Below are 24,091 nucleotides of genomic sequence, written 5' to 3' on the forward strand. Positions count from 1 at the left end.
GGGAAACACCTCAGGTAAAGCGGGATCTGACAGACCCCAAACACAAAAAATACAATAAAAATACTTTCACTGCATTTAGTGACATAGAAATCAAATCATATGTACTTCAACTTATCTTCTTCCATTTACATGCTTGAAAGTGACTGTAATTGTTAAAAATATTTTTTAATGAAAATTGCAACAACAAAAAAAATGATGAAAAATAAGGTAATGCTGACTTTCGAGGGTACTTGACTGAAAACAGGAAATGCAAAGCGGTTGGTCATCATCATTTTGTAGAGACCAATGTCCCAACTATCTTTAAGGAAAAACAGAGCTACAACGAATGAATAATAAACGTGTTTCAAAAAATAATAAAATCTGAAAAAATAGGTAATTTTTTTTACCCCAAACACAAAAAATACAATAAAATATTTCCACTGCATTTAGTGTCATAGAAATCAAAACATATGTACTTCAACTTATCTTCTTCCATTTAATGCTTGAAAGTGACTATAATTGTTAGAAATATTTAATGAAAATTACAAAAAAATTATGAAAAGTAAGGTATTACTGATTTTGGGGGTTCTAGACTGAAAACAGGAAACGTGAAGTGGTTGGTCATCATCATTTTGTAGAGACCAATGTCCCAACTATCTTAGGAAAAGTAGAGCCACAACAAATGAATAATAAATGTGTTTCATAAACCATAAAATCTGAAAAAAATTGGAGGTAATTATTTTGACTTTGTGATACTGAAGAATCTAATTGCAGTCATTGCAGATGGGGGTTGAATGTTCCTGACACACTGGTCTTTTGCAGTGTAGGCAATAGTTACCCAGAATAACGACAAACAGATAATGAACACAAAACTATGATTCCCTAGTCAACACAATTACGATGCATTCCAAATAATACCATCACCATCGAAAACAAACAAAATTCAACATATCAGTCAAAATGATAAAAAAGAAGACATTCTTATTTACACGTAAGTATAAATGATAAAACATTTATATGACATGAAAAAACCTCGGGTAAAGTGGGGTCTAACAAACCCCACGCTACTCACACCTAAGGTAAAGTGGGGTCTGACGGGCCCAAAAGCTCTATAAAGCTTATATAGAGCAAGATTCAGGAATGACCCTATCACCCCCTTAAACTACTCCACTCGTCAAGAAGGTATAGGGGAGAACATATCTATATGCAATATATTAGTATATTAAAAGTACAGACGCTCCTCTACTTACATTAATTCGTTTTATGTTTTTTCGATTTTACGTTTGAACCGACAAAAAAATATTGTAAAAAAATTTTTTTTAATGAATTTTTTAGTTTAGCGCGCTCTCCGTAGTTCAAACAATACTTGCGCATGATGCTGCGTCCATTGTTTACAATGCACAAACGACAAACTGAACATGCCAATACTCTTTCATCAATCTTATCTCCCATTCCATCCCAGTTCTCCTCATTCCTCACTCTATCCAACCTAGTAACCCCTATCATACTTCTAAGGCACTTCATCTCAAACACATTCAAACGCCTCCTCTCTTATATTCCATGTTTCTGCACCATAGTGTTGTTGGCACAATCACTCCTCCATACAATCTCCTCTTAGCTTCCATTCCCATTACACTTTTTAATCCAGCAAGGCATTTACTTGCTTCTCATTCTACCTCCCTTTCCTGCCACATTCGTATCAAAGTATCTAAAACTATCCACTTCCTCCAGTCTCTCCCTTAATACTCCCAGTGTGCTGTCACTTTCTTCCCTTGTACATTTCGTCACCTTACTCTTACCCACATTTATTTTCAACTTCCTTCTTTCGCACACCTTCCAAAACTGTTACTAACTTCCTTAATCCCTCCTCTGATCCTGCTACAAGCAGTGTTGTCAGCAAACAACTGGCATATCTCCCACTTTTCTCTATTTACTTTAACCATCTCCAATCCCTGACCCACTACCCTTGCACCACGCCATCCATGTATAAATTGAACAACCAGGGTGACATGACATTCCTGACAGTCCCCCCACCTCAAACCACTCTCTCCATATCTGACCCTGACACAGGCTCTACTACTCTCGAAAACACTCCTAACTGCTCTTAAAAGCTCCCTCCTATCCCATATACCTGCAATACCTTCTACAGTGCCTTCCTGTCTACCCTGTCATAAGCCTTTTCCATATCCATAAAAAAACTTGCCTTTTCCTATAGCTTTCTCATGTCTTACCACAAATATCTAACCTGGCAACCCCATACCTGTCCTAAACCCACTGTTCCTCCCCAATTACACTCTCTTCCTGTCATAAGCCTTCTCAACTACATTCAAGCTGATCCCTCTGAAACTACTACTCACACATGCACCCTCACCAGCCAGTCCACCATCACTGTACCCACTTTTTCATTCTGCACGACATCCAAGGTGCCTTATCTGCTTTTTCATTTTTCCTTATTTCCTAGTTCATCAGTAATTTTCTTAGTGCTTCCCACTGCAACTACATTTCCCTTCCTATCCTCCTTCACATCTAGTAACCCCCTAAAATACTTTGCCAATCTTCCTTTTACTGCAGTCTTCCATTATCATCTCTTCATCTGCACCTTTTACCTTTTCTTCTCTACTTGATTCGCCTCCTCTATCTTATGCTTTACTTCTTTCATTGTACCTCTCATGATTCCCTCGTCCTATTTTGTAACCAATCTGCGAAAGCTCATTTCTTCTTTGCTTCCTCATCCCACCACTCACTACCCTTCCATTTCCTCCGTTCCACACGCCATCTTTGCACACATTGCGACTCCCTCCTTGAACCATCACCATTCCTTGTTCTACTCTATCCTTTACTCCTCTCTCAGCTTCTTGTGCTCCTTTTCTTTCTCATTTAAGCATTCACTAAGCACCTCCCTACCTTCTGTCCTTTTCCTCTTTCTCCATCTATCCCCCAGCCTCAACTTACCTTCCACCAACAATTTATTCGATATTCCCCCCCATACATGTGCATCCTTAAATGCTTCCTACTGTACTTCTGGTTACCAATATAGTCCATTAATGCTCTGCCACTGTCTCCGTGTACTTATGCTCAATTTTTTTTCTTCCATTACACTGTATTTGCCATCAACTCTCCAACAGTTTTTTCTTGGAACTCCACATTTCCCAACCACTCCATCCATTGGTTCATTTTCTACCCTAACATTAAGGTCTCCCAATACAACTAGTGACATTTCTCCCTAATCCCTCTATGCGCTTAAATCCATCCAATAAGCCTCCCTTTCATTCACACTCTTCTCACTACCAAGCCCATATGCACTTACAAATACCCGTATCTCCCCAATTTCACCCTCATCCACATTAACCTTGAATAATCCTCCTCCTACTCCACACTTACCTATCTCTTCACTTACTAGTATAGCCACCTTCTCTTCACTCCTGAAGCTCCCCAACTCACATTCACCCCACCCTGTGAACTTAGTTTAATCAATGCCAACACATCCATCTTCTCACAAACATACTGCCTCTCCCCTTTTTTACTTTCATCTCTACCACATCCATGCACATTAAAACACCCAAACCTTAGGGTACTGGTTGGAACTCCTTGACCCTCTTATGCCTTAACTTTTTTTTTTTAAGCAATGTTCTCTTTGGGGATACAGGGAAAAGGATGCCAAGTCCTATCCCCATCCTATTTCTTGTCGCCACTTATGTCTCAAGTGGGAAGTTTGGTGGCTGTATTCTTTCCACCCACCACTGGGTTAGGAAAAAAAAAAATAATAATAATAATAATAAATAAAAATAAATAAATAAATAAAATATATATATATATATTCAGAGAAACAAGTAACAAGGGGTGGGAGTAGGGTGGCCAGACGTCCTCCTTTTGAGCACTTTGTCCTCCATCCGGCACAACCTCCCGCCGGACGTGAATTTGTCCTTTCTTGGGGTGTGACAAAAATAAACAAATAAGAAAATGAACAAAGAATATATAAACAAATAAATAACCCTAGGTAATGCCGTACAATTAAATTACGTGGGACTACCCGGGCCAAGGTCAACGTCAGACCTCAGCAGCCGAAGTAGACAGGAACTGCACAGCACCAATGTTGTGAATGTGTGACTGCATGATTCACATCTCACCTCGGGCTGCAGTCCGAAGGTGGCCACAGTGCAGTGGGGTTTGGCAATTAATTTACGAGTTTAAGGAGTCTGAAAATGCCAAAAAGAAAGACTTTGTTCAACTCTGACTGGGCCAAAGAGTTTGGCAATCAAGGTGAGGATACAACTGGGTTTTATGTTGACTTAGTAAGAAATACAGGTATTAGTTTTTTGTCAGTTTCATTAGAAGTGAAAAATGTTATTCACTTTCATACATACATATACCAAGGCTTTTTCCCCCTTACAAGGGAGGTAGCCAAAAAGGAAAAGGCATAAAATGATTCACACCCATTCCATCCCTGAATACACTTTCACTTTTATTATATATATTACTGTATATTATAATCATCGATATGCAGTGTCCTCTTTGAAAATTTGGAAGTGGCCACCCTAGGTGGTGGACCAGCTGCAGTAGAATAAAGTACATTTCTCTATGAACAATCTCCTTACAGACAAAATGCTCTGGTCCTTATGGGCACCCCATATAAACCCAAAATATCTGCTGCATGCTACTTAGCCACAATAACACACAGCCAATAACCCAGACATTGTATTGGCTAGTCTTTACTTTCAAAAAGCTCACCTCAATAATGATCTGCCTTTTGCGACAGCTTCCCACCTCAATTTTCCTATTAATTTCAGAAACACCTATGTCTCTCATTCAAGTTTTCTTTCTGCATCCCATATAATAAAGTCTGCTAAATACAGCCATGGGTATACTTCCTTCTTTGCATTCACATTTCTCACCTGCCTCCATTACTTAATTCATCCCCACAAACTATGTACACTTTGCATAGGTACTCATTTATTGGAGCTCAGAATACTTATGCTCATACTGGCGTTACACATGGGTTGAACATACTTGAACAAGCCATGACCCCCCCCCCCCCCAAAAAAAAAAAAAAAAAAAAAAAAAAAAAAAAAAAAAAAAAAAAAAAAAAAAAAAAAAATCATCCCTCTAGAAATTGGTACCCTAGTCCGATGGATGACCACGGCGCTCTACCATGGACAAGCATGTGAAATGTATGACGTTAACCACTCTTCTGTGGCATGCAAAACCCAGGCGCACCTCATAATAATTAAACAGACAAACCACCAACTTATTTCATGAGTTTTGTATTTTGTCAAATCAGAATATGGTTTGATCTATATATTCAAGAAATCAGAAGCCCTTCATACAAGTTTTGGTAACTTCATGGCAACATTGGTTTGGTCCTGTTCAGTTGTTGCATCATTCACTTGGTGGGTAGAAATGACAACAGATACCATAACCTTACCAATAATTGAAAATAAACAAATTCACAACAACTGGTTGGTATGTGAGAACATCATTCCATTGAAGACTGGCTAATGGTGGCACGAGCACTTAGGTAGCCCATCCCTACTTAATGAATTTGAGACACTACATAGCACAATAACACTTTCTATGAGGTAGGAATTAAACAACACTCAAGCCTTTTCCTTTATTAATCCATTATTTGAGAGGAATAAACCTGGAGCTGTGGGTAGCACCAATACCTGGGCGACCGTGCTTCACAGGCTTGTATGTGATTGAGAACTCGGCCAAGTAGTGTCCAATCATTTCAGGCTGGAAATGAAATAGCAAGTCAGTTAATCATTATTGCTTATGATATTGGCAACAGTGATAACATAAAACTTTCTTCTCACACACTATCAATGGCCTTTTGTCCCTTAAAAAGGAAGTAGCCAAAGTCAAAGGCATAGACTCCCACCCATTTCATCTCCACATAAACACTACCATTCACCACCCCTCCCTCTTTTCTTGGCTCCTCCTGGATGATGGATCATTCTTGCATCTTGCCCATGGCCCTGGGTCAGAAGCAAGCTAGCAATAGCAAGGCTGCTTCATATATTTGGCAACAACCTGTCTGTCCCCTCATGCAGAAAAAGAGAAAACTAGAGAAATCCCTTTGGGGTGCATCAAAATATTCACACTTGCTTCCTCACTCCCCCCCATCCCCCACCCACTTCCTTCCATGTATCATTCATACAAAACCATTCTCCACTCTCCCGTCTTCTTCCTTCCTTAACCCAATGTCCCTTTTACCCAACCACCCATCTCATCCTTGGTTGCCCCTCATGTTTACTTCTTCTACACACCTTTTACTAATCTTTATTTACTCGTTCTTTTCATGTGCCCAAACCATCCTGGTACTCCATCAACCCTGCCTACCAACTCCCTTTCCATCCCTGCTCTCCTCATCTCATTTCTCACTCTATCCAGCCTAGTAACCCCTATTATATTTCTCAGGCATTTCATTTCAAAACACATTTAAACTTCCTCTCTTATGTTCCACGTCTGCCCCATAAAGTGCTGTCAGCAAAATCACCTCTTAGCATCCATTCCCAAATGTGTTTCTCATTACACTTTTTAATTAAAGCCTAATGGCATTTACTTGCTTCTCTCAATCTACATTCTATCTCCACTCCTCCCTTTCCCACCACATTCACATCCAAATATCTAAAGCTATCCACCTTCCAGTCTTTCTCCTTTAATTCTTGCTTCCAACTTGCTGCATTCCTCTCTCTTTGTACATCTCATAATCTTTTCTTTTAAATATGCCCAATAAAATAATTTGTAATTTTCATCCTTGATGAACAATGTTGTACTCATTCATTGTACATGTAACCTTAGTTTTTCATACATTTACTCTTCTTGCACTACCTACCAAACTTGGTCACCAATTGCTTCATCTATAATGAGCAGTGTCAACAACAAACTCACCCACCAATTTCAAAAACATGCCCCTCACTCTTAAATTTTCCTCCCTACCACAAACCCCTAGAATGCAATGACACCCACATAGGTGTCATGGGGTGCAAATGTTAGAAGACGAGGATGCTGGCATCAGTGTCCTGATTATATTTATTGTGTAGTTATAGTGGAGTGACCCCTGTATTACGTGAATAGGCTAGATTGCATTTTCTGTGGTTATAAACAGTCTGGGTGAAAGAATGAGTATGACAGCTGTAATTTTATATTTTATAATGTGCATATTGTGATGCATCATCATACATCAAACTACCAAAAGTGTGCATAAGTATTTAAGTCTTATCAAGAATAACCTAGGATAACCTACGTTTTTTTTTTCCAACTCAAAACATACCCTACTACATAACCCCTTTCCCATTGATTAAGGGTCCCAGTTAAGCATACACCACCCCTACATCCATCCCACACCTATTCAAAGCCTACCATCTACACCACACTGCTTGGGTAAAAGGCCAAAACACAAAACTCATTTTATCTACTCAATATCCCTTTAGGATCATCTCCATCAATTTACAACCAATTTCCATTCTATATACTTTGCACACTTCCTTCCTTGATGTATCTAAATGGATGGAGGTAATTTTTCATGAAAGAAAAATGAGGGTAGTGCTCAGAGATGTTCTACTTGGGATGAGGAAATTAGTAGAGTTCAACAAGGATTGGTATGGGCTCCAATGTTTGCTAGCTCCAATGTTTGCTATTCATGTGAATAATGTGGAGGGTGTGGATTGTTACACGAGCTTCTTTGCAGATGATGTAAAATTGTTAACCACTTCACTACGGGACTTAAATCTCGCGGGCAGCAGCCAATGCCAGCCGTACGACGTGTCGTAATAATACTCGCATCATAAAATATAGTCACCGCTTATATCAATCGTTCTCTCTTTCACCCGCGAATTTTGAAAACCACAGAGAATGGGATTCAGGGCACATTTGGGAGAATGTAAAAACACAGGGGCGACTACAATAAATATAATCAAGACGCCTTTATGGCAGCATCGCGAATCCACTTGCTCCTCATGACGCCTATGTGTGCGGCACCGTATAGAAGGGGTTAAAGTAAGAATTGAAACAGACTGAATCACTACAGATCTGAACAAGGTTTGGGAATGGAGTCAGAAGTGGGAAGTGGACTTCAACATTAAGAAATGCATAATGGAATTTTTACAGATACACATTGGGAGGGAGGGAGAGAGAAAAATAAACTACATTTAATAACGTGGAGGGTGTGGATTGTTACACGAGCTTCTTTGCAGATGATGTAAAATTGTTAAAGTGAGAATTGAAACAGACTGAATCACTACAGATCTGAACAAGGTTTGGGAATGGAGTCGGAAGTGGGAAGTGGACTTCAACATTAAGAAATGCATAATGGAATTTTTACAGATACACATTGGGAGGGAGGGAGAGAGAAAAATAAACTACATTTAATTCTTACATTCAATAGCACAGTTACTTGATGTCAAACAGGTGACTAACCTTGACTTCCACTTGATTGAAGGTCTTCCCATTATAAACACCCACCATGGATCCAACCATTTCTGGGACAATAATCATATCACGGAGGTGCGTTTTGACTACAGCAGGCTTTTCTAGAGCTGGGCACTCCTTCTTGGCTTTACGCAGCTTCTTCAAAAGGGCCATATGTTTTCGCTTCAGCCCTCTATGGAAGCGGCGTCTTTGTCTGGCACTGAAGAGTTCCATCAGCTGCTCACTGAAAGGAAAAAACTTTGTAAATATTGCCGCTAGGAAAACTTCCCAGGCAGCAATTTGACTTCGTGCCAATTAGGATCACAGGTCATGATCCGACCTCATACATACCTGTACATAAATTGGAAATACAAATAAAAGTAGCACATAATAGCAAATAAAATACTACATTCGGAATCTATTCCATGAAGTGAATATCAAAATTTTAATCAAATTAGGACATTTGGGTTTGATAAAAATATCTAGTTAAATATCAACATAAATATGTACACAATTATCTTACAAAACACAGAATAGATTACTTCTTCATTACATAAAACATAAATGTACGTAGAAAATATTACGTATCTTCCGTGAATATCAAATAAAATTCTGTTTCCATAATACACACTGCACATGTACTATAATGTTAGGACAACTAGTGAATGTCATGGGTGGAAATTACCATACTGTCCTTGGCTGTTTTGTCTGACTCAATTTTCTAGCCAATTTGGGCATTTTTGGAATGGTGTATATCCCGTCAGTAGAAGTCATTGTTCGTTGCTGCACTGTTTGGGTTTGCATTCAAGGAATTTAATAAAAATTGCCTCCCAGTTTTTTATTCACTGTTCCATATGGTTCTGGCAATTTGGTGAGTACGATATCCAGGTGCCAGTTGGCAAATGCCTTCACCGTACAATGCCCGTTTCATATCTTTGTATTGTAATTGAACAATAGTGTAATCTGTCAATCAGATCAGTGAATTCGAGGCTTCCAGTTCGTTTGCAACTTCAAAATGTGGTTCATACTTTCACAGTTGTTATTGGTCCATTTGAACAGTAGATTATGATTTCGTTGTGGTTAAAACACACAAGAGTGCAATACAGAAACCAGTCTGTCACTAAAATACTTTGTGAACTCTGGTGAATCCTTATCAAATTTTAGGCATATCCTCTCGAGACCTCTCATCAAACTCATACAAATTGTTCATTGTCAGAAGACTGTTTTCCCCAAAAATCTCATTCACAGCGAGTTTTTTCGATTGTTCCGCGGGCTTAGCATTTAGACGACGTTTTCAGTTTTCCTCAAGGGGCGGGTACACAGAAGGAGCGTCATGTTCAAGAACGAATGTTCGATGGCCTTGGTCAATGCTACTTTGTCAGAACCTATCAGTAAGTCGTTAATCCCAAGCTCAACTGAATCCAAGTTATCCATTCTGAATTTCACTAATTTGGTACGTGAAGATGGTAGCATTCCAATGCAAATATATTGGTCATAATATCACTGGGTTATCTTGCAATGATTTGCCAGTTTGTTTTTGTAAACAATGAAAGTGACAAAACATCCTAAATGGAAAGTGCAGTTCACACCAAACGCAGTTTTCTCAGCAGTCACAAAGTCCTGAATTTTTCCGCAGTATAGATGATAACCTAGGGAGGCTGCTCAGCTATATGAACCAGTTCCTTGATGAATTCATGCTCACATCCGTTTATATCCCTAAGCAATGAAAGAATCTCGTCAGCCAAATTTGTTTGAGGGCCAACCTTTCCTGCTTCCTTTCATTCCTGTTTATTAAGGGCGTATCTAACCTTTTCCACCTGTTTTCTGTCCCTTGGTGCCATGCCAGAATCGTCCATAACCATGTTCTGATATATATCTTATGGTGCCTTTCCCGTTTTCACCGCCTGTACAACTGCGTCCTTTACAGCTCTGTCTGTTCTCAAATATTCCCATACTGAATGTTTGTAATTGCCATGGAAACTCCTCATAATCGGAAATGCATTTTTTCCCCTTGCACCAGTTACTGCTCACTTTGTTCATGAACTCCAAAGAATTGTTAGCCGTGTCCACAAAATGAGCAACTTTCATGCTGGACAATTTCCAATCCCATATCCCAGTCATCACAGAAAACATTTCATTCCCCACGCTTTCGTCATTCAATATTGTCACAATTGTTTACTGTGGAGTATACATTTTGTTTTATTCCTCATGGTATAAAATTGTGGTCCAGCATTGTTATGCTTCTTAGAATTCGAACAAGAGTCTGAGCATCCAAGAATTTTCCATTTAGTTTTTTCATGTCACTGCATTCCAATAAATCGTTAGGTGGCTGTACATCTGAGAGTTCTGATGTTGTGAAGCTGTCTCCTTCATAGAAAGTTGCAGCACCCAAAATCGGGGATTCATGCAGCGATGGAAAGTCCATATTGTACTGTTTCAGTGTGGCCACTGAACTTGACATACGTATGCAAGGGCGTTTGCGAGAACTTAGTCATGTCCGTTCCATTTTCCAACAGGCACAAAATGATCAGTTGTCCACCAAGCCCTAGTTAATCCGCCACTTCCGTATTTCAATCACATGACGAATATTAGTTTATTTGGAGCCCTTGGTTGTGGCATTTCCTGGGCAAAAATGTCCCATTCAAAGCTGAAATAGCTGGATCCTGCATGTCGTTAACTGCTGGATACACGGCAACGATTGGAACATCTACCACATTTGCAAGAGCATGAAGTCCATGAAGAAGAGTCCTTGGAAAGTGCCCAATCCTAACAGGCGTCTTCATACATAGGGCACAGAGCATATCATAGAAGATCATTGTTCTTCGCTTTGTAGAATTCTGCATTCAAAACCATCTCGATTGTTGTCCGCACTCGTAAATTCGTGGCTAGCTGCTCATTCCCACACAGTGCTACCGAAAGAGTTAAACAGTAATTCCCATCTCTGGTTACATGAACTGGCATTCGGTTCTTCACACCACCACACTTGACAAGGATTACAACGCCATGCGTATCGGGTTCCAGATCAGCTTCAAACTTGATTAGGTTCGTAGGTGTCAATATACTTGGTGTAATACGCAGCAAAAGTCCATAATTAAAATTGCCAGACAGTTTCTCCTCAAAAGCACCTGGTCATTATGCAAGAGTTGCAGCAGTACCCAAGGGACATCTCAGTCCTTGGAACGTAGATTGTGGAATGTCTTGGCATTTGCGATGGTACCACTTTGAGCATCCTTCACAATAGTGTCCAGGCCACAGGGATATATTCCAGCAGTCTTCTTAGGCATTCTGTCATGATCAGAGTGACCACTGTCCAGGGAGTGCGAGTGTGGTTGACCAAAGGATTTTAGGCCTCATTTTATAGGCGTATGTGAGAGAATGATCAGTAATTTAGGAAACCTTAATTACACACTAATTAACACTGTTCTCAGACAAGGTGACAAGTGATTGACGATTCACAGCGATCTCAAATCACAAAATGTCACTCAAGCAAGATGACACGTGATTGACAATTCACAATGATCACAGGACACACTGCAGCTAGTGTTAATATAATACAATGTGAAACTAATGTTATAACACATTTGTAAATGTACACTTTAAACCCACTATCGGGGTACAGGTATAAATGAGGTGTGAAATGATGATATGGTTTAACGTCACACACTCCCCCCCTATCAGGAGGCTAGGACGGTGCCCCTCACAGAGGGCTTTGAAGCGTGGAATTTAATGAACCATGCCCTTGGTTCAACTTCGCTGGTTGCAGGATTCGAACTGCCCTCACCTCGACCTTCGCCGCAAGTAACGATGCCCTAACCTGCTCAACCAGCGAGTTTCCGAGAAGTACCAAAGGAAGAAAGAAAGAAAGAAAGAAAGAGAGAGAGAGCGAGAGAGAAAACCGTCATACATCAGGCGGATGGTTAGGTTGACATCTATGGATACATCTCCTTGCCCCAAAACTGAGAATGAGTGGCGGCTGTTGTACCAAGCACAATAAGGAAAAAAGGACCAGAACAATGATAATCGCAGGAAGATTCCACACTCCACTTCTCCCAACTGACAGTGTAGCAGAAACTTTTCAGAAAACGTGTAATTCAATCCCTCTTGAACGTATCCCAAATGGAAATAAGGATAACACACATTTTATAGTGTGCAATGAAGAAAATATCAAGAGAAAGCTAGTGGGAGGTGATATGAATACCACAACGACTGCGGCGTTTGGCATAGCAGTAGTGGCAACTGTACGAAAGTACCTCACTTAATCCGAGAAAATGGTACACTACGCAGAAGCTTGCTTACATACCATTTTCAAAGTGTATCGCCTGTACAGTAAACTCAAGGACACTAATTTTAAGAGTCACCTTTATTACGAAGTCTCCATAGAGTTTTTGTGTTTTAGAACCAACCACATTTGTGATCACATATGCAATGTCCACTGTCGTACCTACTGTACCACTACCAGTCTCCTGAGGATGTCTGGGATATCCTGATCAACATAGGTAGTCACAAAGGTGAGCCTGGATTAAGAACAAGAACAGTTATTAGCTAATTATCAACCAACGGCCCGGCAATTAATAATAGAGCAAGGTGTTTTAACCACGCCACTCAAGGAGAGGCCGTTCAAATCTAGCATGACATATCCATACAAGAGGTAGAAGTGCCACCATTGTACAAATGTTTTGTATTATTTTATTATTGTCATCTGTAACAGCCTTTTAGATCTATTTATGCTAATGGGCATTATGTGTAGAATAAAGTGAATTGAATTTTGGAGTCTGGTACGCTTCCTGGTGGTTAGTTCTGGTGTCTGAGTGATGCCCTAGTCAAGGAGGTGGCATCCTGCTCCTCTACCAATATTAGTGGGGAAAGGGCGTTCGCCATGTCTGACCGTGAGATGGTGAGGGCTCCCAGCGCAAAGCTTCCGTACATCGAAGCAAAAGTGATGTTTTGGAATAACTGCACAGCAGAGTGGCTGGAGAGGAAGGATGAAGGTTCCATGTGCAATGTCATCGACCAAGCGAAGAGGATTGGTCCAGGATGAAGTACGAGAAGTAGCTCGAGGTAGCATTCCGTAATGGAGGATTGGCCACGACCCCAGATGAGGTGAATTCAGTGAAACGCATCAAATCTAAAACGGCTCATTCCCAGTCCCTAAGAGCGCAGATCAACATCTACCAGAAAATTCTGCATGTCGACATCAGGAATCCAGCGCTGACAAAGCTGACCAATTCTCAGCTGGCAGACATTCTCATGGGCATTGTTCAATCAGATGTCAGTGCAGACAATGAAGTTTTGGAATTCCTTCGGGATCCAAAGCAGATGTTAGGAAGACAGTTCGCGCATAAGTGGAACGATGGCGTGAAGGGCAGGTGGTACCATGGTGTAGTTGAATCGGTAGTAGACTCGGAAAGTGGAATGGAGTTCAAACTCAGTTATGAGGGTGGCACTAGTGTAGCATACCGGACTCCAGATGAGATAATCGTTGATTTGATTCGTGGAGACCTAGACTTCATTCTCTAGATGCATCATCTGGTGAGTTGACTTTTTCTTCCCCAGTGTTATTAGAGTGAAGTAGTATGTTATCTGTCATCTTTTGGGTGTGAGTTGATTTGTCCTTCCCAATGCTTGGTATATCTTATGTTTGCGCTGCCATCTGGGTGTGAGTTGACTTATTTCCTCCCCAGTAAAAATTAGAGTGAGGTAGTATGTAATCTGTCATCCTTTGGGTGCAAGTTGATTTGTCCTTCTGTGTGGTATAACTGGGTCTCCCTAATCGCCGACCAAAGACAAACAATTATGGTTTTTGCTCAAATGCACAATTTTATATAAAAATTTAGCATATAGTTGCATTATTTGACCTTATTTCTTTAAAATGTGTAGTTTCCATGTTATTTGACCAAAGAAGTTATGTTTTTATCCTCTGCAAAATTACCGACCATAGCTACAAATACCGTCCAGCCTGCCATCTATGATCCTGAGCAAGTAGGAGCCAACACTGTTACGACTATATAGAGATTGCTGCAGAAATCATTAATGGCGTTGTCTTGGAACAACTTCAACCGAACGAGCCAATCGATCCACTGCCGACATTAGATAATTTAGCCAGAGCAGCCAATCGTCAGACAAGCCCAAAGACCAAGAGACCCTACGGATTTAAATTTCAAGATCGATGAGAATTTCCTGTCAGAATTTTTTTTTGCAAAGCACGATTCAAGTCAGATCCCAGAAACACATCATCTTTGCCAATGACAACATGATCAATCTGCTGCGAAAGACATGGAACATGGATGGCACATTCAAGGTTGTGAAAGGTCCATTCATTCAGTTATTCAGCATTCATGCCTTTGTCAGAAAAGGAGATGACTGCAAGCAAGTGCCGCTTTTGTTTTGCCTGATGTTGAGTAGAAGGAAACGTGACTACAAGGAACTCTTTCAGGAAGTCATGAGGATTGTCAGTGGAGAAATCGAGCTACAAAACATTGTCGTTGACTACAAAGCCGCCGTAGAGAGCAGTACCGAAGGGGTTTACAGATGTAAAACTCTTGGGATGTGCGTTTCATTGGACGCAGTGTTTGTGACGCAAGATAGGAAAACTCTAACCACTGCTTACAAACACGATGATGCTACACACAAGTTCTGTGAAAAAATGATGGCCCTCATTTATCTTCCAGACAAACATCGTACGAACATCCGATCATCTCAAGAGGAAAGCATCTACACCAAAGCCGATGCAATTCGTTGACTACATGGATGAAATGTGGATCCGTGGAAACCTCTGGAAGCCTGATACTTGGAGTGTCTTCTACCAGCTAGTCTGAACAAATAATGATGTCAAAGGCTGGCACGGGATGTTTAACATACACACCAAGAAACTGAAGCTCTCATTCTACCTCCTGGCAGAACATGTATTCTCGTCAACCTACAGGTTCGTTTAGTATTTGAGAACAAGCTCAGACGCCGCCAGAGGAAATCATATAGCCAGCTTCAAGGACAACTATTTCAACTATGGGACAAGTACATTGCCGGGGAAAAGACTGCCAAACAACTGCAGAAATGTGCTCACTTAGCTGGACTCGCTTCTTCCTCGGTTATTACTGGAGATGATCATAGCAGTGCTGCAGTGCACCCGGGCTCACCTAGGGTGACCGCGTTATCGCCCTCCTATCCCTCCACTTCCTGTTGAATGAATGATGAACACAGGGAGGCAGTGAGGAGCAACAAGACCATCAGTTGGAGATGTTAAGAATGTAGTTACCACTTCGTCACTAGCTTATCTTTGGCTGAGAGCAGCAGAATGTCAGAGGCTATAACGAACTGGACACAGGACCATGAAAGAGAGGCCATTCTACCCACGGGATCCGAAATTCAGAATGCAGCGGAAGATACGGAAAACATGGACACTAGCATAGGAATCGATTTTCAAGTCCCCTCAAATTTAGAAGTCCTCCATGTCGTATGAATCGGAAAATGTTGAGGAGACAAGCTACAAAGTTAAATCGGCAGGATCCCAGAAAAACAAAGTGCAGCTTGCGGATAGCAATGGTTACACGCATGTTGTGAAGTCAAGAAGGAAGAATGACAACGCGACATGGCGCTGCAGTTTGCAAAACAAGAACATTTGGTGCAAGGCGACGGTATCACCGAAAGGTGTGGATTTCACGAGAGGCTCCCAACCCCACATCCATCCAGGAAAAGTCGGTGTCGCAAAAACGTCAGAAGTGCGAAAGGTTGTGAAAGAGTCCGTGGCAAATTAAATTTTCACATCTGCTGCAGACATTGTCAATCGGGTGATGTTGAACAAAATACAGATGTCAAGAGAACCAATCGAGGCACTACAGAAACCAGTGAATCTCGCTAGAGCAGCAAATCGATACAGGCAGAAGAAGCAGCCAGCAGCCACAGGATTTTGATTTTAAAATAGACAAAGGCCACATTCCCAAGGATTTCCTTCGCAAAGACTTACACGTTGATGGAAAACGGCATTTGTTATTTGCCACCGAGAAGATGCTCAACCTGCTGAGCCGATTGAAAACGTGGTACATGGATGGAATGTTTAAGGGGGGGTAACAGCAATTTTGTGTCGAAAAATCGACCGATATGAAAAATTTAGGTAAATGCGTTATAAAATAACCCTAAGTCCTGGCAATCATTCGCTGGAGTTATTTTGAAATACGAGCATATGTACGCCCTGTACGAGCTGGTATTTAACTAAAGGTCCAGCTGACGCACGTGGGTGACTTGACAGTATAAACAATGTGCACGTTTTTTTCGTGTTTCAGTGAATTTTTCACAATTTTTTGCATGATTTGTTACATGCTATTTGGCAACTCCAAGCTGGCAACATTGAGTGGGTGGCCAGTGGCTGGTGAGATGCCAGATACTGCTTTTCTAACAGAGAAGGCTGGAGTCAGTCGTAGAGAGATTCGGGAGTACTTATCTTCTACGCTTTTTTTTTTTGTGTCAACATTGATTATGGGTCGTGTGAATAAAAAGGTGATAAGGAGAAAGAACATCAGAAAAAGACAGTCAGAACTACTTGCATCAAGGATACAGGCCACAAAGAGGAAGAGAGGAGCAACAAGTGCTACCTGACACTACCACCAACAGCCCCACTACCTCCACCTCTCCTAGCATTTCATCTCAGGAATCTGTCTCTAGTGCCACCAAAAGAAAAAGATTAGTTGATAAGCCAATGTCCAGTGCAATATCTAGTAGTGAGTGCAGTATCAAGTGTAAAACTCGTTATTGACAGTGATGAGGTCCTGAATTTTTTTAACTGTGTTTGCTTGTGAAGTAAATGTTATGGGCCACTCAAGCTCACTTTTACTAAGAATGCTATTGAACCTGACATGTCCGTGTATTGTAGTGGTTGTGAAGAGGATGTTTATAAGAGCAAAGTGAAAACAATAAAGGTTGGGAAAAGGTAGTATTTTCCCCAAGTGCTTAGACTAGTGTACTCTTGCATGTTGAGAGGCCAAGGTTACCGGAGCTTGCAGGCATTACTTGGGTTTCTAGATGTCAAACCTATTGCTGTAGGAACCTATCTCCAGTACAAATCACACATAGTTACTGTGGCAAAGGAGGTGGTAAGTAGGCAGTTTGAAGAGTGCGACAGTGGTAAGGAAGCATTATGCAGAACAACTACATAGACTGCCACAGGAATATATGTGAATATATAAATGTTTCAGTAACCAAATATATGTGTGTATGCAATAATTACTGTAGCAATATGACAGATCTCCAGGTAGGTTAGGCAGTTCCTTGATCATTTATACAGAGTAGAAATACTAATGCAGTGTAGGCTGTGTGTGTGTGTGTGAAATGATATTTACTTGATATACTGTACTAGGGCCTATGGTACCTGGACTTGTACAGTATATAGGCCTATATATATATCTGTGTGTGTGTGTGTGTGTGAAATAGTATTTACATGATAAGTACATATGGTACTTATTATCAATTTCTTTTAGGGACTTGGCACACTAGGGGTCACCCATCCACACTAGGTTGTGGTATGATAATAGAGGCTCACACAGGATTAGTTCTGGATTGTCATGTGCTCTCCAAAACATGTCAACATTGTAAGAAAATGAAGACAAAGTTACCAAGGAAAAATATCAGCGAGGAGCAGTATCAAAATTGGTTTACCGATCATGAGTCACAGTGTATGATCAATTTTACTCTCTCTTCTGGAGCAATGGAGGCAGAGCCAATAGAACTGTGGCAAAGAAGTGTAAAGAACAAACTTAGGTACACTACATTTATTGATGGTGTATTATATCTGATATTGTGACAAAACAATGCAATTTGAAAGAAAATAACGATCAGTATTCATGACATGATTGACAAACAACAAATGCGAAAAATATTTTACCCATTTCACCTGTGATAAGTTTATGAGGCTTACTGGTAATATTACAGACAAGTATGAGTAAGAGGAAGCTACCACTAGGTTACAAGGAAGACAGTGATGAGGAAAGCTCCATTGAATCACAAAGTGAGGGTGATGATGGTCAATATGAGGATGAGCTTCATGAGGGTGAATCAAATAGAAATGGTGATTTACTAAACTCCTCGTCGTCCCAGGTAGGTAATATATACATGGGGGGGGAATTTTTATGGAGATGAATTCCCACAAGTAAATTACTCATGCCAATTTCCCTTTAGCCTAATTTTAGTAACTTTACCCAAATTATAGTACTATGCACTATGATTTTAGTAATCATAGTACTATGTTCTACAATTAGCTCATTAGTACTAACCATTCTAGTGCTAATTGCTTATTGAAACATTACAGGCCACCTGTATGGTGAACTCTGACTCAGAGAGTGGAGCTGAATATAGTCTGTCAGAGGAAAGTGATGCTGAGGAAGACGAGGTGACTCACCAACAAAGAACAAGTCATGATTCATTATGGACTAGAGTAAAGGAAGTAAATGTTCAAAATCCCCCAGAGTTGGAGAAAATTTTAGATTTTACAAGTAGGCAGGAGGTAATTGATATGGATCATCTGAACCATGAATGCTTTTGAGAAACTTTTCCCGGAAGAGATTTATGACTTAGTCGCCAAAGAGACAAATAGTTATGCAGAACAAAGGATAGACAAACAGAGCCCAGTATCTCCTAGGTCTCGTTACCATAAATGGATTGATGTCTCAGCTTCGGAAATCAAAGCTTTCGTAGCTCTTGAAATAGCCATGAGTTTGGTTCACAAGCCATACATTGAATCATATTTTGATGATTCTTTCTGGATGACCATGACACCAGGGTTTGGATCATTGTTTACTAGAAATAGATTTCAGCTCATTCAGTCCTTCCTTCATTTTGTTGATAATGAAACAGCAGATCATAATGATAGGTTGTATAAGATTAGGCCAGTTATAGAAATTGTCAAAGATTTGTATACTAGGGTGTATAGACCTAACAAAGAGTTGTGTGTAGATGCGAGTATGTTGAAATTCAAAGGTAGACTTTTTTCAAACAATACCTTCCTTCAAAGCCTTCAGCAAAATGGGGCATAAAAGTATGGTCATTGTGTGACTCAAAAACTGGTTACCTCTTGAGATTCAATGTTTATACGGGTAAAGATCAAGAGGCAGCACCCAATGTAAGTTTAGGAACGAGAGTAGCTATTTCTTTGTTGGATGGGTTTGAAGACATTGGCCATGTGCTTTTTGTTGACAATTTCTATTCCAGTGTCATTCTTTTTGATGAACTTAGACTAAAGAATATAGGTGCTTGTGGTACAGTTAGGGCCAATAGAAAGGGATTGCCCAAAGAAATAGAGGACAACAAATTGCTTGCCTGCACATGGCAAGATAAAGCCAAAGTAAATATGTTATCCACAGTAGGTGACTCTGGGGTAAAGAAGGTTGAAATAAAATCAAAGAAAGGGAATAGACAAGTAGATAAGCCTAGTGTCCAATTAGAGTATAACCAGTTCATGGGAGGGGTTGATAGATTTGATCAACTATGTGCTTCTTATCCATTCAACAGAAGGAACAAGAAGTGGTACCAGTGTATTTGGCACTTTGTAATTGAGGTAGCACTTGTAAATTCATTGATTTGTTATAACATCAAAAACCCAAACAAAACATTAACTTCAGTAAAATACAGAGAAAAGGTAATAATGGGACTTATACAAGGTTACTCGCAAAGGAAAAGGGAGAGAACCAGGGGACAGAGTAAAAGGCTCCATAGATCTTAAGCTAAATGAGAGGCATTTCCTTAGCCAAAATGATGACAGACACCATAAGCCAGACTGTAAGGTGTGTAGCAGAAGACCAAACAAATGCCAAAAAAAAAAAAAAAAAAAAAAAGGGAAAGGTTTGTGTAAATGAAAGCAGACTACCCTCTTTTGCAAATTCTGTCCAGGTAATTCCCAATTATGTATTCCATGCTTTGAGGTGTACCACACTAAAAAGTACAAGAAAAGATGTGAATGTAAGAAATAGCTTATTTGTATGTCTTCACATGTGAAATTTATTTTATTTTATATGTGCATATGCATTTTTTTGTGATATATAAAGGCTGTATCGTCCCCTAGGGTATAGGCTGGTCCTGCAATGGACCAACAAGGCTGAACCAACATATAGTTACCATTAAATAGTAGTATTTCGTGGCAATTCATAAAGAAAAGGATATTTTTATGTTGTTGTTTTTTTTTAGAATTTCAGTGCAAACTCAGCATATTCATAAAGAAAAGGATATATTTTTTTTTTTTTTTAGAATTTCAGTGTGCAAACTCAGCATTTATTTTTCTACAGAACAAACTTAGCATTATGAATAATTTGGGTATGATATAACAAGTATATGAGCATCATGTGAATAGTGATATAATTTGTTTTACACTTTTTTTGTAAAAAAAAAGTGTTATTAATGACTTTAATTATATTTTTCTTGGAAATAAAAGTATGGAATGTTATTCTCATAGTTTCATTATCAAGATAAGGTATGAAAAAATATTATAAAAGCAATTTGATTTTTTCATGGCCAAATCACACATTCTGGGAACAGCTAATGAATCCAGTGCGGCAGTCAAAGGGTTAAATAAAGAAATTGTAAATTAAATATCTTCATGTTTGTTGATCACTTGATGTTTGAGCTTAGCGGCATTATATGTAGGCATATCACCCATGAATGTGATGCGTCTAGTTCGTCCAGTCGACCAAAACCACTTACGGTTTTTGCTCAAATGCATAATTTATATATAAAAAATAGCATATGGTTGCATTTTTTTTTTTTTTTTGAAAATTTTGTGGGGGTACCTAAAGGTAGTCAAAGGTAGGGTAAGGTAGTTGTCAGTTGTCTTAAATTAGTAGGTCCCATTGGCAGACATCATAGACGGTGGGGCCTCTGGTGGTGTTTGACCTAGCTCTCTCCTGCCCTCTGTGTGATCTCTGGGAGGGTATTGTGGTGGGAGTTTGAGTATCATGGTGTTTGCAGTTTGTGTGGTATTGTCACTTGTGCTCAGCCACTTGTCACTTTTGAAGCTTTCCAGGTAGCTGCCTGTATGGTCTCGAATCTCTCAAGGGAGACTTAAACATACGAATATCTAGCTAGGTCAATATGAAAATGGAATTCCTGATATTTGAGCTGAAGTAGTTCTCATGGGATGGAAAAAGTCGCTATGAGTATAATGCAATTTGATTTATCCATCTAGCTGTCCTAGTTCTCGAGATATTGCATTTTGAATGGAATTAAATCTGGCCTATTTTGTCCGAGGAAATCGGGCCGAAACGTGCGGTCTGACTGATCGCCGATCAAACGTAAACAATGACGGTTTTTACTGACAGGCACAATTTTATATAAAAAATTAGCATATGGTTGCATTATTTGACCTATTTTCTATAAGATGTGTGATTTCCATGTAATTTGATCATATAATTACGTTTTTATCCTCTGCAAAATTACCCACCACAGCTACGAATACCGTAAAATTACATGAAAATCACACATTTTAAAGAAAATAATTTGAATAATCCAATTATATGCAAGGTATTACGCTAATAACCCAATAGTAACAAACTTGATAGTGTAGTTTGATCCATACCACCAGTGATCATAGATAGCGGGCAGGACGAATCGTAGCTGTGGTCCGTAATATTACGGAGGATGAAAACAACTTCTCTTCGATCAAATTACATGAAAATCACACATTTTAAAGGAAATATTTAAAATAATTCAACTATAAGTCTATTACACTAATAACATAATAGTAAGAAACTTAATAGAGTGAAGTTTGGTCCATATCACCAGTGATAGATAAGATGGCGGGATGGATGTTGATGTTGTTATCCGATAATCCGACCCGATAGAAAAAAAAACTAATTTTAACTACCAATTTCTCAGCTCTACCGTAACATACTGACTTTATTTTGGTATTAGAATAATCCACGATACTAGTAGTTTTGGTTCATTATGGTCAGTTGCCCGCACGATAAATTTGTTAGCTCATTTTTTACGTTGAAACATATACCAATTTTTGATCTACTGCTGAATGCAGGCCGCCATGTTTATCTAATGTTTTTATTGACCGACATGTAACTGATGATGTGAATGTTTGAAATTTATTACGATCGTAGTAAATACACTCACGCAACATTTTTATTAATTAAATTTCCCGCGGTATGTAAATTTGGCCGTTTGAACGGCGTGCGCATAAAATGACGCGCTATTGTGCTCGTCATCGACGGTGGCGCCTCTGGTGGTGTTTGACCTACCTAATAAAGGTTAATTTTTTTTTGAAAATTTTGTGGGGGTACCTACATTATATGTAGGCATATCACCCATGAATGTGATGCGTCTAGTTCGTCCAGTCGACCAAAACCACTTACAGTTTTTGCTCAAATGCATAATTTATATATAAAAAATAGCATATGGTTGCATTTTTTTTTTTTTTTTGAAAATTTTGTGGGGGTACCTAAAGGTAGTCAAAGGTAGGGTAAGGTAGTTGTCAGTTGTCTTAAATTAGTAGGTCCCATTGGCAGACATCATAGACGGTGGGGCCTCTGGTGGTGTTTGACCTAGCTCTCTCCTGCCCTCTGTGTGATCTCTGGGAGGGTATTGTGGTGGGAGTTTGAGTATCATGGTGTTTGCAGTTTGTGTGGTATTGTCACTTGTGCTCAGCCACTTGTCACTTTTGAAGCTTTCCAGGTAGCTGCCTGTATGGTCTCGAATCTCTCAAGGGAGACTTAAACATACGAATATCATGGTGTGAAGGAATTGTGCCCCAATGTACCTTGTGTTGTGGCCTATCAGGACCAGGGGATAGTCCGAACGGTAACCGTTGGATTCGACCTGGTTACGAGTTCTCCTATCCTTCAAAGTCTAGAGAGCATTGTATGAATCCATACATGATTGTACGTTCTATCCTCAACAATGAAACATAAGACAACATATGTAATTATAATTCAAGGCGGGGTAAACCTTGGGCTCACTAACCCACACTGCCCACCCGCATCTCTCCCAAATTAATTTCAACTCTTTAAAACCTAGTAGTATGGAATTAAAGAATATGAAACCTACTTGGTCATGTCCAGGAGCTGATCGAGGTCCACACCACGATAGGTGTATTTACGGAAGGTCCTCTTCTTACGAACTTCTTGCTGTTCCTGTAACATGAATGCAGATAGTAAACAATAATCACCTCTCCATTTTCCCGTATATATACTCACAAAGCACGCACTTCAATAACTCGTTCATATTCTTCGAAAACTTTAAAATCTCAGTGATGAAGAATGTTATATAGATATTCCTAATTAAACAAGATGTTTCAAGATTTCTTCAGTTATTTCCCAGGCAACTCACCTCGGCCATGGTGATTGTTGTGAAGGAGTGTTCTAGGGCGATTGTCAACTGTTTGTTCGTAAAGTATGAAATGCACATAAAGTTGATATGAAAAAGAAAATTTCAATGTAGGTTTCATTATAGCATACTATGCAATCAAGCGTTTTAAATGTTGGAAATTAATATACTTTATTAACTTTAAATCAATACTTTCAGTACCATCATTGTGGCTTATAATTCGTGATTTATCTATTCGAAGTTAAATCAATAAGCTTAATGACAAGTCGCCAATATTGTATCTCCTAATTATTAAAGAATGATCAAGTAGAATATGTAGAATAAATCCTTTAAAATTGAATGAGTTCAATAATTGGTTACTGACGTCATGTTCTTCAGAGTACCAAACAAAATTTGATGC

At 39.6% G+C, this 24,091-nt stretch overlaps 1 protein-coding gene across 1 annotated transcript; it reads right to left on the reverse strand.

Annotated features, from left to right (window-relative positions):
• Window positions 1-5,573: 5,573 nt before the first annotated feature.
• Window positions 5,574-23,767, reverse strand: RpS15 (ribosomal protein S15). The gene is made up of 4 exons (XM_076203388.1): window positions 23,695-23,767; window positions 23,413-23,498; window positions 8,398-8,632; window positions 5,574-5,712 (listed from the first exon to the last, which is right to left on the reverse strand). The coding sequence occupies exons 1-4, from the start codon at window positions 23,701-23,703 to the stop codon at window positions 5,599-5,601; spliced, it is 444 nt and encodes a 147-aa protein (XP_076059503.1). The 5' UTR covers window positions 23,704-23,767; the 3' UTR covers window positions 5,574-5,598.
• Between the last annotated feature and the right edge of the window lie 324 nt (window positions 23,768-24,091).

The sequence above is a fragment of the Oratosquilla oratoria genome, chromosome 1 (assembly GCF_046742065.1).
Source record: "Oratosquilla oratoria isolate Oo_2021 chromosome 1, ASM4674206v1, whole genome shotgun sequence".
Lineage (NCBI taxonomy): Eukaryota > Metazoa > Arthropoda > Malacostraca > Stomatopoda > Squillidae > Oratosquilla > Oratosquilla oratoria.